The sequence below is a fragment of the Lonchura striata genome, chromosome 3 (genome assembly GCF_046129695.1).
Source record: "Lonchura striata isolate bLonStr1 chromosome 3, bLonStr1.mat, whole genome shotgun sequence".
Classification (NCBI taxonomy): domain Eukaryota; kingdom Metazoa; phylum Chordata; class Aves; order Passeriformes; family Estrildidae; genus Lonchura; species Lonchura striata.
This window is the reverse complement of record NC_134605.1, coordinates 106,713,381-106,726,524: the sequence shown is the minus strand read 5'-3', so window position 1 is coordinate 106,726,524 and position 13,144 is coordinate 106,713,381. Positions and strand designations below refer to the sequence as shown.

At 39.0% G+C, this 13,144-nt stretch overlaps 1 protein-coding gene across 3 annotated transcripts in view; it reads left to right on the top strand.

Annotated features, from left to right (window-relative positions):
* ATAD2B (ATPase family AAA domain containing 2B) overlaps positions 1–13,144 on the top strand; it is a 75,106-nt gene that overhangs the window by 3,230 nt on the left and 58,732 nt on the right. For all 3 annotated transcript variants that reach the window (XM_021529792.2, XM_021529790.2, XM_021529789.2), the window contains exon 2: positions 12,763–12,917. In XM_021529792.2, the coding sequence (XP_021385467.1) occupies positions 12,763–12,917 (155 nt within the window). The remainder of the gene's footprint in view (positions 1–12,762; positions 12,918–13,144) is intronic.

Below are 13,144 nucleotides of genomic sequence, written 5' to 3'. Positions count from 1 at the left end.
ACTCGCTCAGCTTGGAGAAAGCAATGACGTCAGGCTTTGAAAAGTAAACTGGTTTGAATTATTGATTGGCGACCATGCAGTCAGTGATGGAGATGAATACATGTGTGTCTGTCTGCTTACCAGAAGCCAGATTAAAATGAACAAAATCCCTCACTAAATGGATCAAGGAGCCAAGAAGTTTACTGTCTGAGATAATGTCATAGCAGAGTGCATAGAGAGGATACAGAGGGGAAAAACTGGGCTTTGTTTTCTTCCTGTTTCCAGGACTGATTTACACACTACTTAGTAGATTCTCAAGCAATGTTTACATAAATATATATTCTGTTGTTATACAAATTATACATATGTGTATAAAAATACAGATTTTTTATCTTCTGAGCATTAAAATTTGGGAAGTGTTCTAGCTTTATATTAAAGCATTCTGACAAGAAAAGCTCATCAAAATCTTTTACAGAGACACAGAATTTTAACAGAAGGCTTATAGGTTCAGTGGACTTCATTCACACTACGAAAACATCAAGGATCCTGTGACTATAAGTGGTTAAATTTGCACTTTGTATCTACTGATGTCTGATTACTGATGTCTAATGTTTTCAGACACTGAGTTGTGATTGCTGTAACACTTCTTTGGCAATTGAAATTATTTTTCTTAGTCATCTCAAAGCACAAATCAAAAGCGTTGATCGAGAATTTATTGTGTAATAGACACTCTTAAATCATGTCAGTGTACAAGTTAGACATTTTAGAAATGTATACAAGGTTAGCTTAATTTAATTAGCCAAGAAAGCATTAGCAGTGCCTTAAGAGCTACTTGAGGGCATGGTGATAATTGTAAAGCATGATCCTCCCTAAAAGTAGTGCTGCCAACATTGTTCAACTTGCACGGTGCAACCTAGAGCTCTCCATTGTACTTAACCGCTAATGGGAGCAATCAGGGGCTGCAGGAGTGACATCGGGTGCTGGAGTGTGGAAAGGTGGAGAGCTAAGCAGCATTTCTGTGCCCTGTGTTGCCAGTGTGTTTCAGCGTCTCTCACTGTGGTTTCTCAGTCTGTAGGCATAGAAGTGTTTTTTCTGATTTCTGGGTGATAATTTCAGCTTTTGTAGTGTAAACTTGTTGCTACATTTTACTCTTCGAAAAGCCTTTAATGGTCAGTGAAAACATAGAAAATGTAAAACTTACTATGATTTCTCTTAAATTACAAGTTTTAACATAAACAATAGAGCTTTCTAAAAATCAAGTTTTTGTTTATGAAAGACCCTCTCTACGTAATTTTTCACAGTGTTCTGGATGCTCTGGTGTTTAGAATAAAGCTGTAGAAAAAGATTTTCCTCCTTATGCTGGATAAATGACACTTGCTGGCCACCTGTTTCTTTTTCTTCAAGAAAAAAGCTCTGGTCCAATATCACTGTTTTAAAGAACTGCATTGCCTTTGTGTTTGAGTTTGCAGTGGCATCAGTAAAGGTGCAGAGGCTAATGCTTTTACAGTTCTTTGAAATACATCCTGAAATATAAAGCCTTGTGAAGTTATTCCAAACAATTTAATTTAAAGGAAGACTCCCAGGGAAGCTCATCTTTTCGGTGTGTAATAAAATCTCGGGTTCTTTCTGGTTTAGTGGTCTGCTGTTCTTTTGGGATTTAGCAGGGAAAAATCAGTGTTCTAAAATGAGTCATGTAGGCCATTCCTTGGCTGTGTGGTGTTAATACAGCTGTGAGCAGAGGGAAATGGAGCAATTGTTGGAAGGAGTCTTTGTTCAGGATTCTGTCAAAATACCATACAGTTGGCATTTGTGATCCTTTTGTGGTTCTGAAAGGCTGTCCCGAGTTTGAATTCTTCTTATGTATCTTGCCAGATCAGTCTGGGCTGCTTTCTGAAGTCAGGACATGTGAAGTGTCCATGGTTTGTTTTGGGAGGCCGTGGTGCATCCTGTTCGAAGCTGGCTATCCTTGCTGTCACACTGTTCCAGGGCCTTCAAAGGAAGCAATCCAAGGGCTAATCCAGTGAATGGATAAGACCTCCAAAGAGTACTCAGGAAATGGTGTTGATGTTTCATGTGCTGCATTGCTTCCTCTGAACATTGGGCTTGTCCCAAAGTAATATTAATAAAAGCTGCTTCTCCAACTGCTGTCTCTGTCTGAATTTCAAACAGAAGGTTTGACCCATGGCTATGAGGCAGCCCATGACAATTTTGCAAGAGTTGCATACAGCTTGGGGTTATGCAAGATAATTAGCTCAGGTAATTATATTCTGATCACCTCTATCCCCCTGCAGTTTCAGATGCATGTGGTACGGTTTTGCACACCCTGCCCTAAATTGTTTAATGTTTTATATGCTGTGGAAAAATTTTAATTCCAGTCTAATGATGATTTGAATGATTTCTCTGTAAAACTTTATAAAACCCATCTCGAAACAAAGCATGCTGCAAGTAGGCATCAGTGAACTGAAGCTTTCATTGATGTGAATTTTGTCTGCTGTTTTGTAGCTGTGACCCTTTGAAAGATTGCTGATTGTTTATTAGATGTTTTAGATCTAATAGATTACTTTTTCTGTGGGTAATACCACTTATGAACCCATTTACTGCAAAGGGAGCTGACAGTATGTTTTTATCCTTTTTTTGTGTACACTTCATGCTTTGCTGGTTTTTCAAAACAATTTTTCAGTCTGACTTCACTCTTGAAATATTGTCTTCATTACCTTTGATGGGATTTTCATGGTTTATTTTAACCATTAATTCTGATTTAAATTCCTCAAGTGTTGGTTTGAATTTATATGTACTTGGATTTTTTTTCTGAATAAATTTAGTTTCTTTTTGCTTGGTAGTTACTAAAACAGGCGAATTTTCAGCCAGTTGTAAGACCAGTTGTAATCTTCTGTAAGCCTTTCAATTTTGCACTGAGTATGTGTATGCTGTATTAGCTTCAGCTCCAACTGAACTAGTTACGAAGGAGGCAGCTTTAGTTCTCCTATTAGAAATACAGAACTTAGAAGTGTCTCCAAGTTCCACAGTTCTTGTAGCCTGTACTGAACTTCATGGTTTTGCCTGTATGCTTCTAGTAGTGTCTGTTGATGGCGTAACTGATGTAAAGCTTTGATAGAAAGTTTGTGTCCAGTTCCACTTGGAGCAGATGCTTTGGTTTGGTTGTTTTCATAGTGTGGGAAGGGGGCATTTTGCTTTTCTCCAGTCAGTTCTTTCATTTTAAATGGATAAATAGTTGAGTCAAGCTATTTAAATAACCTGAAATGAAGAATCTGTTCATTTTCTACATGTGGAAGAGATTACTTGCAGTGAAATTTGTTGCTGTGCTTCAGCAGTCCCTCATTTCAAATACTTAATAACTATCCTCTATTATTTCTCTGATTTATCCTTCAGGCTTAGAATTTTGTTTTAATTATGATTTAAATTTCAGTACATTAATCTTAAGATTTCTATCACAATTGTATGCCATTTTAATTTCTTTTTTCTCTTTTGAAAATGCTGTCTTCAAGTGCATTGTAGCTAGGGGTGCAGAAGTGTTTTTTGATCTTATTTTTTTTCAACACAGAAGGCCACCTTCCTAGTTTCCCTTGCTACAGACATTTCTTTGCTTAGTTTACTGAGTCTATTTCCTGGTCATGTCCAAACCTTGGGGAGCAGTTTGGTTCAGGTCTTCTCACTCTGTTCTCCTCTTTGCTATCCTCATTTAGATAATTCTGTGTCTTTATTTAGATTTATAGTAGTATTGAAGGAGGCCATGTCCTATAAGCTTTGTTTAGGATATGCCTGTTACACAGAAATAAGATGGATTTTTGAGGACTGAGGGTAGGAAAAACATTTGAATGATTTCATTTTTTCCACATCAGAAATTGTAATAATTATTGATTATTGATTCATTACATAAATATAATTTCTGCTTTAAAAGTTTTTATTAACAGAGTCTAGAAACTCATAGTTAATGTAGTTCTCACTAAAAATGTGTTACTTTTAGTATTCCTTCAGTGTTTAATAAGGAGGATCAGTGGTTTTAAAAACTTCCTTTAAGTGGATTGACTAGAAGTACTTCAAAGTGAGGTGTGGGCCCCATACAGCAAGTAGAGAACTCTTCTCAGTGGACTTGCTCTTCTGCAGGTGTGTGATTTCACATGTGCTGCGAGCTGTGAACTCTGCAGTTGTGAAAACAACAGACTCGCCAGTATTAATGCTTGCCAGGCCATTTGATCAGCGGGATCAGGATCATTTTACTGGTCCAGCTGAAACTAATCCTCTTCTCCACATCTCCTGGCTTCCCCTTGCCTCCCCTCCATCCTTCTGATGTGATTATTAGCTGAAATTTCACAGTATCATCCTAATTTTGGTGAAGGCACAGGGAAAAGAGGGGCGCTCATGGTGGAGCAGGCTGCTGATGATGGGAGGATAAATCTCAGCTCACTATTTATGGCCTCTGTCACAGTTTGGCAGAGGCTGCTCTGTAGGTCACTCTCCCTTTCGTTCATTAACCAAGTAACCTGTAGATTGCAAGAGTTTTTTGTGTGTCACACTGAAGCTGTTGACAGGTGCTCACTTGGTGTGGATATAAACAGGTGTCTTTTTTCTATAACAGACAGTAGGAATGGTTGCAGGTGTGAAAATCCTCAATTAACAGCACTTATATTTTTAACTTGCAAACTTTTAGCTTATCTTAAAAAGCTTTCACATTTATTAAATAACCTGAATTCTAGGGTTGAAGAGTTTCAGGAAATAAAATGGAAATCTGTTGAAATAATAAAGCAGATCTTCCAGTGCAAGAGATATGCTTTTTTTTTGTTTTTAATCTGACCAAATGGTGAAGAATTTATTCTTCTGAAAAAGTCCAGATGATGGTCTTCTTTGTTTTCTTAGTGGCTGTTATTGATGTGAACATTGCTCACTAAAAAAAATAACAGAAGCTGAATGTTAAAAGAATTCAGATCATCTTGCAGTTGAGGCATTCTTTACTATCATTACCACTAATGAAATACATCGTTAATAGTTGTTTATTCCAAGATCATCAAGCACTTAAGCATGAACGTTATTTTTCCTTAACACCTGTGGAGAGCCAATGTCTGATAAATGACTGTGTGCAAACAAGTGGAAATTAGAGAACTGCAACCAGGAGATGCGTTCTTTTAAGCTGATGATGTTTTTTATTCAAGCTGTCAGCAAGGTTAACGCATCAGGGCCTTCATGAAACTTGGAGTTCCCACTAAGGTAGTTAATGTGCTCTAATCCCAATACATTTATTTCTCAGTTTCTTGTCATTTGAAGGCTGAGGCAGAATGGATTGTTTGTAAGGGATGTTCAAGATCATCTCTTCCCAACCCCCTGCCATGTGTAGGGACACCTTCTACTACACAAGGTCGCTCAGAGCCCCATCCAATGTAGCCTTGAAGTAAAAGTGCTTTTACACTGGATTTTTAGGACACAAAGGTAGATATTCAGCCTGCAGCAGTATGTTGTATGCCATCACAAATACAGGGTGCTGTATTATGCTCGACCTCAAGTTCAGTCATGTTACCTTCTTTCCCCAGACAAGTGTATCAGGTCTTACCTCTTCCCACTAAGCAGTTAGCCAGTTCTACCTTACATGAGGGGCTGAAGGCATTTGCCAGGAAAATGTGCATTGGGGTGGGGAAGAGAAGAGCTTGTGAGGATGTGTTGGGGCTGGAGAGAGTGGGTAGTGTGGTGTGTCATCCTGAAATTAGGGCATATTGTGGATGTGTAAGCCAAGGTGTGGTACCTGGTTTGAGCATGATCATGAGAGAGTTTCAGCTACTTGGAATGTTTGTACCAAGCATGAGGAGAGTTTTACTTCTACTTCCCCCACCTTTTTGTAGCAGGGAAAATATAAAGCAAAGTGGTGAATTTAAGAAGAAAAAGGAAATAGGATTTGTAAGGATTTATTAGGTTCTGGTCAGATTACATGATCACATAATAAGAAAGATTGTTGATCAAGTAAGTAGAATTTGGAACCCAATAAAACTTAAAATATCTCAAAGAGATTGTGAAGCCCTCTGATTTTTTGAAACTGTTCAGTATGCTTAGCCTAAAAATGCATTAGCTTAATGCTAGCAAAACCTAGCTCTTACCTCTCTCTCATCAATATATTTTAATGCAGATCTTTAATGCAATTAAATTTTTTAGGAGTTAGTATTTTAATCCATATTTTTTACCTTTGCAGAAACTGATACACAAAGGAACAAGTGGCTTTTCCAGAATCACTGGACAGGCAGCTAGACCGTGTTTTTGGTGTATTTTACTAGTGTTTGAAATGCATTATAGTTTCAGTGAAAGCAAGTTGTTAACTGAATAGTTATATGAAGGCAAGGATGAGACATGAGTTTAACTAATTGGGGTACTGGGGACACAGTCCTTTTTCTTTCCATGAATAACAGTTGCAGTTTGGAAAGACAATTTAATCTTTTTATACTGTAGGATATAAATGTTTATTAAATGCACTAAAGAGCAGTGAGTATTTCAGATGTTTTAATGGACAGCCCATTTCAAGAACATCGCATGAACTGCTAGGAGAAAAGGCACACCAGCTCACATGTATTTTTAAAATAAGAATCCAGTTTAATAATCTGGGACATGCAAGAAGATGTGTTGTTAATCAAAATATGTATTTTAAGTTAGAAAATAGAAAGTTAGAAATAAAAAGGGGACCTGAATTTAGTTTCTCCAGCACCAGTAAAAATGAGATTGAGAAATGTCTGAAATTTTTGTTTTTTCAGAGAGTTAAATGAAGAGGAAGAAGTTACATTTCAATATCAGAAACTAGGGTTTAACTGAAGTTAGAAGCAGAGGTTTTTGAAAACCTGTGGCTGAAACAGATTTTTTGAAAATGTTTATTTCAATATTATTAAGAGAAAGTAACTTTCGTGGTCTTTCGTGCTTGTTTGGTGGTTTAAAAAGAAAAGCTATTTGCGCATTTAACAAAATGCAGAGAAATAGGATTGGTCAGTTGAAGATTGATTGTCAGCGTGTTAATTTTGTGTCTGAGACATGGGAAGTGGCAGTGTAAAACGGTTGCTGCAGCATTTAAGAGAGTGGGTTGAAAAGTTGCCTGAGAGAGGAGCTGTGTGAGCAGTGGTGTGAGTGTTCGGGGCGTGGCACACACTCAGCAGGGTGTGCCCCACAAACTGTACAGTGAGGACAGTGAGTTTGACCATGGTGGATAACTCAGATATTCATGTTTGCATGCCTCTGTCTGAGTACAGACGAACCTGTGGCAAACCAGACAGTCTTTTTCAGAAATTTCAAGGTGTGGTTGTGGTTTGAATGTTATGTCATCTCTTACTTGAGAACTTGGTGAACTTGTGTTCACATGCTTGGAGATGCCAGTGGTAGAGATGGTTTGTACTCATTCTCTCTGTCTGCTGGATTAGGATTATTTTGGGGTGTTCAGACCAGCAGTTTAAGAAGAGTTCTTTGGTTATTCTGTTGGCCAGGAGATTCAACTTAAAAAACAGAAAAAGCAAAACCCCCCTACCCTTTCTCCTTCAAAGATGCTACAAGTAATCTTTGTATTTTAATTTGGGAATTAATCAAATGTCATGCTTTAGTGAACTGGTTCCTGTGATACACCTGAAGGCACTGTCAGTGAGTACTCCCCTGCTATGTGTGCTCTTTGGTCTTGTTGAAAGACTGTACTGGTGTGGTCACTGTTCTAAGAGGATAAATTGAGGAGGAAAAGGTCAGTTTTATTAATTGGTTTCTAGTTTGTGTTTTCCAAAACTTAAGGACACTACATGTTTTAAATAAAGCTCTGTTAGTATCAAATTAGTGCTTTGAAATTTAGGGATGATAGAGAAGAAACTACAGGTAATAATGTATACCAGTGTATTTATAGCTTGCTCACAGATGGGTATTAAACAGTATTTCTGTCTTTCTCCTTTTCATATGAAGCAGCGAAAGCATAGAGATAATATGCAGCTATATATGTTTTCTTGCTTTATTATTCGTTTTAGCTTTTGTTTCTAGATATATCAGTATCATTGTTCAAGTGCCTTCAATGAAGGTGTGTTACCAGTTTGCCCCCCACTGCCTCATAGCTCAACAGCTGGTTTGTGGTATTCATTCAGCTGTCACATTCCATTTTACTTTTGAATCCAAAGATAATGAAGACTATGTTTTGCCAGTCTAGACCATGGATGGTATCATGTTAATGCCAGTTATTTCCTTACTCATTTGTAGCAAGAGTGTTTTCCATAAGAGGTGGTTCTGGTTGTTCTGGAGTTTGCTGGGTCTCTCTTTTCTGTTGAATCAATGCTATTGCATTAAATTTTGTTTCTCTCTTTGTATCTTCTGACACTATGTAAAGTAATTTTTTGATTCTTCTGTGCTTGCTTTTTCTTTGTTCCTTTGGTATGCTTGAAGGCAATTTCTGACATGATTAAGATTTTATTAATTCATATTCTCTGCATTCTCTCAGCATGTGAGTGCATTTGCTTCAGTGCCAGTGTTTCATTAGGAGGTTTGAGTGCAGTGCATTGGTTCCTACTTCTGCGATTGCATTATTAATTACTTAATTTTTAAGTTTAATGCTTGTATCATATATTTGTAGTCCCAGAACATTTTCATGATATCTGCTCTGAAGTAATAAGTTTCTGGGTTGAAACGGAAGTGCTATTTTTAATCATTAAAGGTATAAATGGTTTGAGACCCAGTTCCTTGAGGGAGCAAGTTGAGTGCTGTGGAATATTAGACCTGTTTTGTTATAAATGGGAGGAAGCAGTGGATAGACTGCTCTCGGTAAAGACTTCCAAAATTGAAATTAATTTTTTTTCTTGTTCTAGCATATCCCAGTTTGGATCATCTCTTGAGTATTATGAAAACTATATCTGTATTTTACTGTGGGTAGTGAAGGTTCTGGATAGTAGTCTGCTTTAATTCCCTAGAGCGTGAATTTTTAAAATTGTCTGTTAACTGGAAAATGGAGCTTGGATTCTTGGTAATGTATTTAAAATTTCAGTGATCTCAACTTTGTAGTAGCTTTGTCACTACTTCATGGTAGAACATTTTCTGTGTTAGTGTATCTTATATAGCAGGTACTCTAATGTAGGTTAGTATTTGGACTTGAGTATCTTAAAATTTAACTTGGTTTGTATTTGCTGAATTTGTGCATAGAGTTAATATGCAGACAAGTGAGGCTCAGCTGAAAATAATAGCCTAAACAAAGAATAACCTAATTAAATAAACCCCTTAATTGCTAGTCTGGTTCCTTAGGCAGCTGCAAGGAACTGATTGCTCATGTGATCACACTGACAGCCTGCTATTCCAGTTTCTGAAGCTATTTGCCAGTATATGTTCATTTGACAGCATTAGAGATCTCAAAGATCCTCAACTTTTATGAATTTTGTGAATATTTGTAGCAGAGGGAGACCTAAGGTAGCAGAATTTGGCTCCATTGCCAGTATTTTGTTTTAACTGCCAGCCAACAGGACAAGATCCTAGCTGAACTTGAGACTTGGGACCAGAGGCAAGGCACTGGAGGAAATGCAGAGAAAGGTGATGATAGGGGACTTGGAGGAGTTTGGCTTTTTGCATGGAAAGGGGTGGAGATGGAATACAGGAACCTGTGCACTCCTGTGCACACCTAATTTCACTGCTGGCAAATAGCTTTAATGTTACCCCTTGTAAAGCTTTGTTATATGCTGCTTCATCTTTCCTGGTTTCATTTTCTCTGTCTTGCTTAGCCGGTTTTAAACTGGTTCTGTGGCTTACCTTGAAACTCTGCTTCTATCCTTCACAGGGGAGCTTGTATAGTTTTGGAAAATAGTTACTAAAATTGATCTAAGCAGGGTTGTATTTCTCTAAGTCCACAGGTAAACTGATAATAAAGCAGAACATATGTGCACAAATACTTACAGTGTTCAGAAGTGAATATAAACGCTACTAAAATTTTGTAAAAAGTTGATATTTTGTAGTTTCAGAGTGTTATGGAAACCAGCCAGGTGCTGCCCATGTATTTTGGGTGTATAGGTGCTGCACCTATGGAGGATTTGTATTTAGGAATGGTGGTAGTTATTATCTTTTGTACTTCTCTGATCCCTCAGTGAAATGATTAAGATCACTTGCTGCATCTCTCCCTCGAATCCACGGTGATAAAGCCCCTGTGGAGCCCGGCCAGCTGGGCAGTGGGGCGAGGCGGGCAGAGGGAAGGAACTTCTCCTTGGATCCCGGGGGCTTGGAGAAGCTCCCTCGTGAGTCCAAAGACGAGCTGGTCCCACAAGCAAAGGAAAGAGGTGCTCTCCCTCAGGATTAGTTTCAAAGTTTAATGAGGGCCTGGGGAGATCCAAGGCCACATCTGACCTCGAAGGACATCCAGAGCAAGAGAGTGTCCCTGCCCAGAGCAGCCAGATATGGGGGGGCGGGGAGACCCAAACAGCCAACCGGGGAAGGACATGGGAGCGGCTCTCGGCGGGCAAGGCCTCAGAGTGACACTGAGGAGGGGCTGGGGGAGGAGTCCCAGCCAGGGTCCAGCTACCTGGTGACCCTGGGAGAAGGATCTGGACAAAGGGAGAGGGTCATCAGGTAATGGGACACGTCACCTGGGAGGAGACAGGGGGATGGGTTGGAGTTTGATGGACATACACGTACTGATGGGAAAGCTGGGATGAGCCAGACAGGTACAAAGAGGGGATATGGAGGGAAAAACCATTATGAGGGGATATACAGTGTAAACACAACTCTACAATCGCTGACAAGGTAGGAAGTTCATCTAACAAAGGGAAAGTCAGCTTTTGAAGCTTTAGTGAGCTGGTCTGGTTTATGGATGGATCAGATAAACATGAGAAGATTTGAGGAGGTTGGAGTGGTGCTGCATAGTTAGGCAAGGGAGTGCATGGGCTCTACTTGTATCACAGTGATGCTGAGCTGTCTTGTTAAACTGCACCCATACATTTGGATTTCACTTTCTAAATACTGTGCTGTGATATTCTGTGTCTCTCTTAAGAGATAAGTCTTTTATTTTTTTTTTAATATTCTTGAATATGTGACATATGATGTTGAAATATCTGGAGTACACTTCAGATTGTTGTTGTTCATAAGCCTGATGAACAAATGGGACTTCTGTGGTCATCTCCTTGTATTTAAGTAAATTTAACTCTTTGTCATAGTTCAAGTTCTTACTGACAATTCCTGGACCTTAATATTTGAAAATTAGTTCTCTATTGTTGCAATAAAGGATATTTATTTTTTAAATCATGGAATGGTTTGGGTTGGAAGGAACCTTAAAAATATCTCGTTCAAAAACCCTTGCCATGGGCAGGGACACCTTCCACTGTCCCAGGTTGTTCAAAACACCATCCAGCCTGGCCTTGAACACTTCTGGGGATGGGGCAGCCACAGCTTCTTTGGACTGTGCCATGGCCTGACCACCCTCACAGGGAAGAATTTCTTCCTAATATCTAACCTAAACTTGCCATTTGTCAGTTTAAAACCATTCCCCTGTCAATACACGCCCTTGTTAAAAAGTCTCTTTCCAATTCTCTTAGAGCCCCTTTAGTTATTGGCAGGTTCTATAGGATCTCCCTGGAGCCTTCTCCAAGGTGAACAACCCCAGTTGTCTCAGCCTGTCTCTGCAGCAGAGCTGCTCTAGTCCTTGGATTATCTTTGTGACTTTCTCTGGACTCACTTCAGTGGGCCCATGACCTTCATATATTGTGGCCCCAGGGCTGGACACAAGACTCCAGGTGGGATCTCGGCAGGGGGGGCATAGGCAGGGAGAATCCCCGCCCTTGATCTGCTGTCCATTTTGCTGCAGATGCAGCCCAGGGCACTTTTGGCTTTCTGGGCTGCAGGAGCACAATGTGGGGACCTTCTTGTCAAGCAACACCCCCAAGTCTTTCTTCCCTGGGCTGCTCTCTATCCATTTTTCAGCCTGTATTTGTTCCTGGGATTTCTCAGACCTAGGTGCAGGACCTTGCACTTGGACTTGTTGAACTTCACGAGATTTGCCCAAGGTCACACTGAATGGCATCCAGACTGTTTTAATGAGCTAAAATTTTTAATTAATTAATAATTAATTAATAGAATCCTGGCTTTGTTTTGTTGTGGTAGTTCACCTAAATAAAAACAGATCTTCTGAAGTTTGCTGTCTGTCCATTTCTTGTGTACAACTTTGAAGTAATCCCTTGCTACTATCTTTGAGTTTCTGTCCCTGTTAGCCTTGATAAGTGCAAAGGAAAAAGGGCCCCTTTTGGTACTCTTTAGGTGCTTCTTTAAACATGCTAAGTGTAATGTGGCTAGTGCATATTACTGTTAATGAACATGTTGGACATTTCCTGACTGTGTGCTGGACAGTTTGATGGGTAGAACAAGGTACTGGAAAACTCTTACAGGAAGGAAGAATGTTTGTTTAAGCATTTTAGAGACAAAACCAACATCAGTGGAATAAATAATTGCTCTGTTTTTAATAATCTTAATTTTCCACAGTACTTTTCTCTCTTTATGGCATTACTAGCTCTTTTGCAAGTAAGGTGAGAATAGCAGTGTTGTGAATGATACATAAAAAATACAACGGCTTATTCAAACAATACTTGTTCAGAAATACAGGAAAACTATTATAGAAGTTTAATATTTGAAATGAAATATTTTCATAGCTTCTGGTAATGTTTTCAGAATAAACACTTCTAATATTTCACACAGACTGGTCAGTAAGAGTTTGACATAGACTTTCCTCTTACTGAGCTGAAATTTACCCTTTTTCTGTAAGGATATCTGCAAATGAACCAAGTAAGTATCATCTGATGCTTTTTTTCTTTTCAGAAAGATGAAGGTAGTGATGCTAGTTTGAGTGATAGCCACATATCTCCTCCTGCCAAACGTACCTCAAAACATGCTGATCCTGTGGGCAAAGAAAAATCTAAATCGCGCAGTACTGGGCAGCGAGAGGAATGGAGCATCTCAACTGGACAGTCCAGGTAATTGGTGCCAAGAGAAGAAGGAACTCATACCAAATTTTTTCTGTGTTGTTATCCCACTTAGGCTATTTCTGGAGTCAGCTGCAGCTCAGGAGTGTACTTTTGAAGCATGTTATTTTCCCATGATTTTCCTCATTTTAAGACTTCAGGAATGTGATTGCATCAATCGTCTCATCTGTTTCCTTTCTATGCATATTTGTGCAAAAAATATAAAGTAATTTTATTTG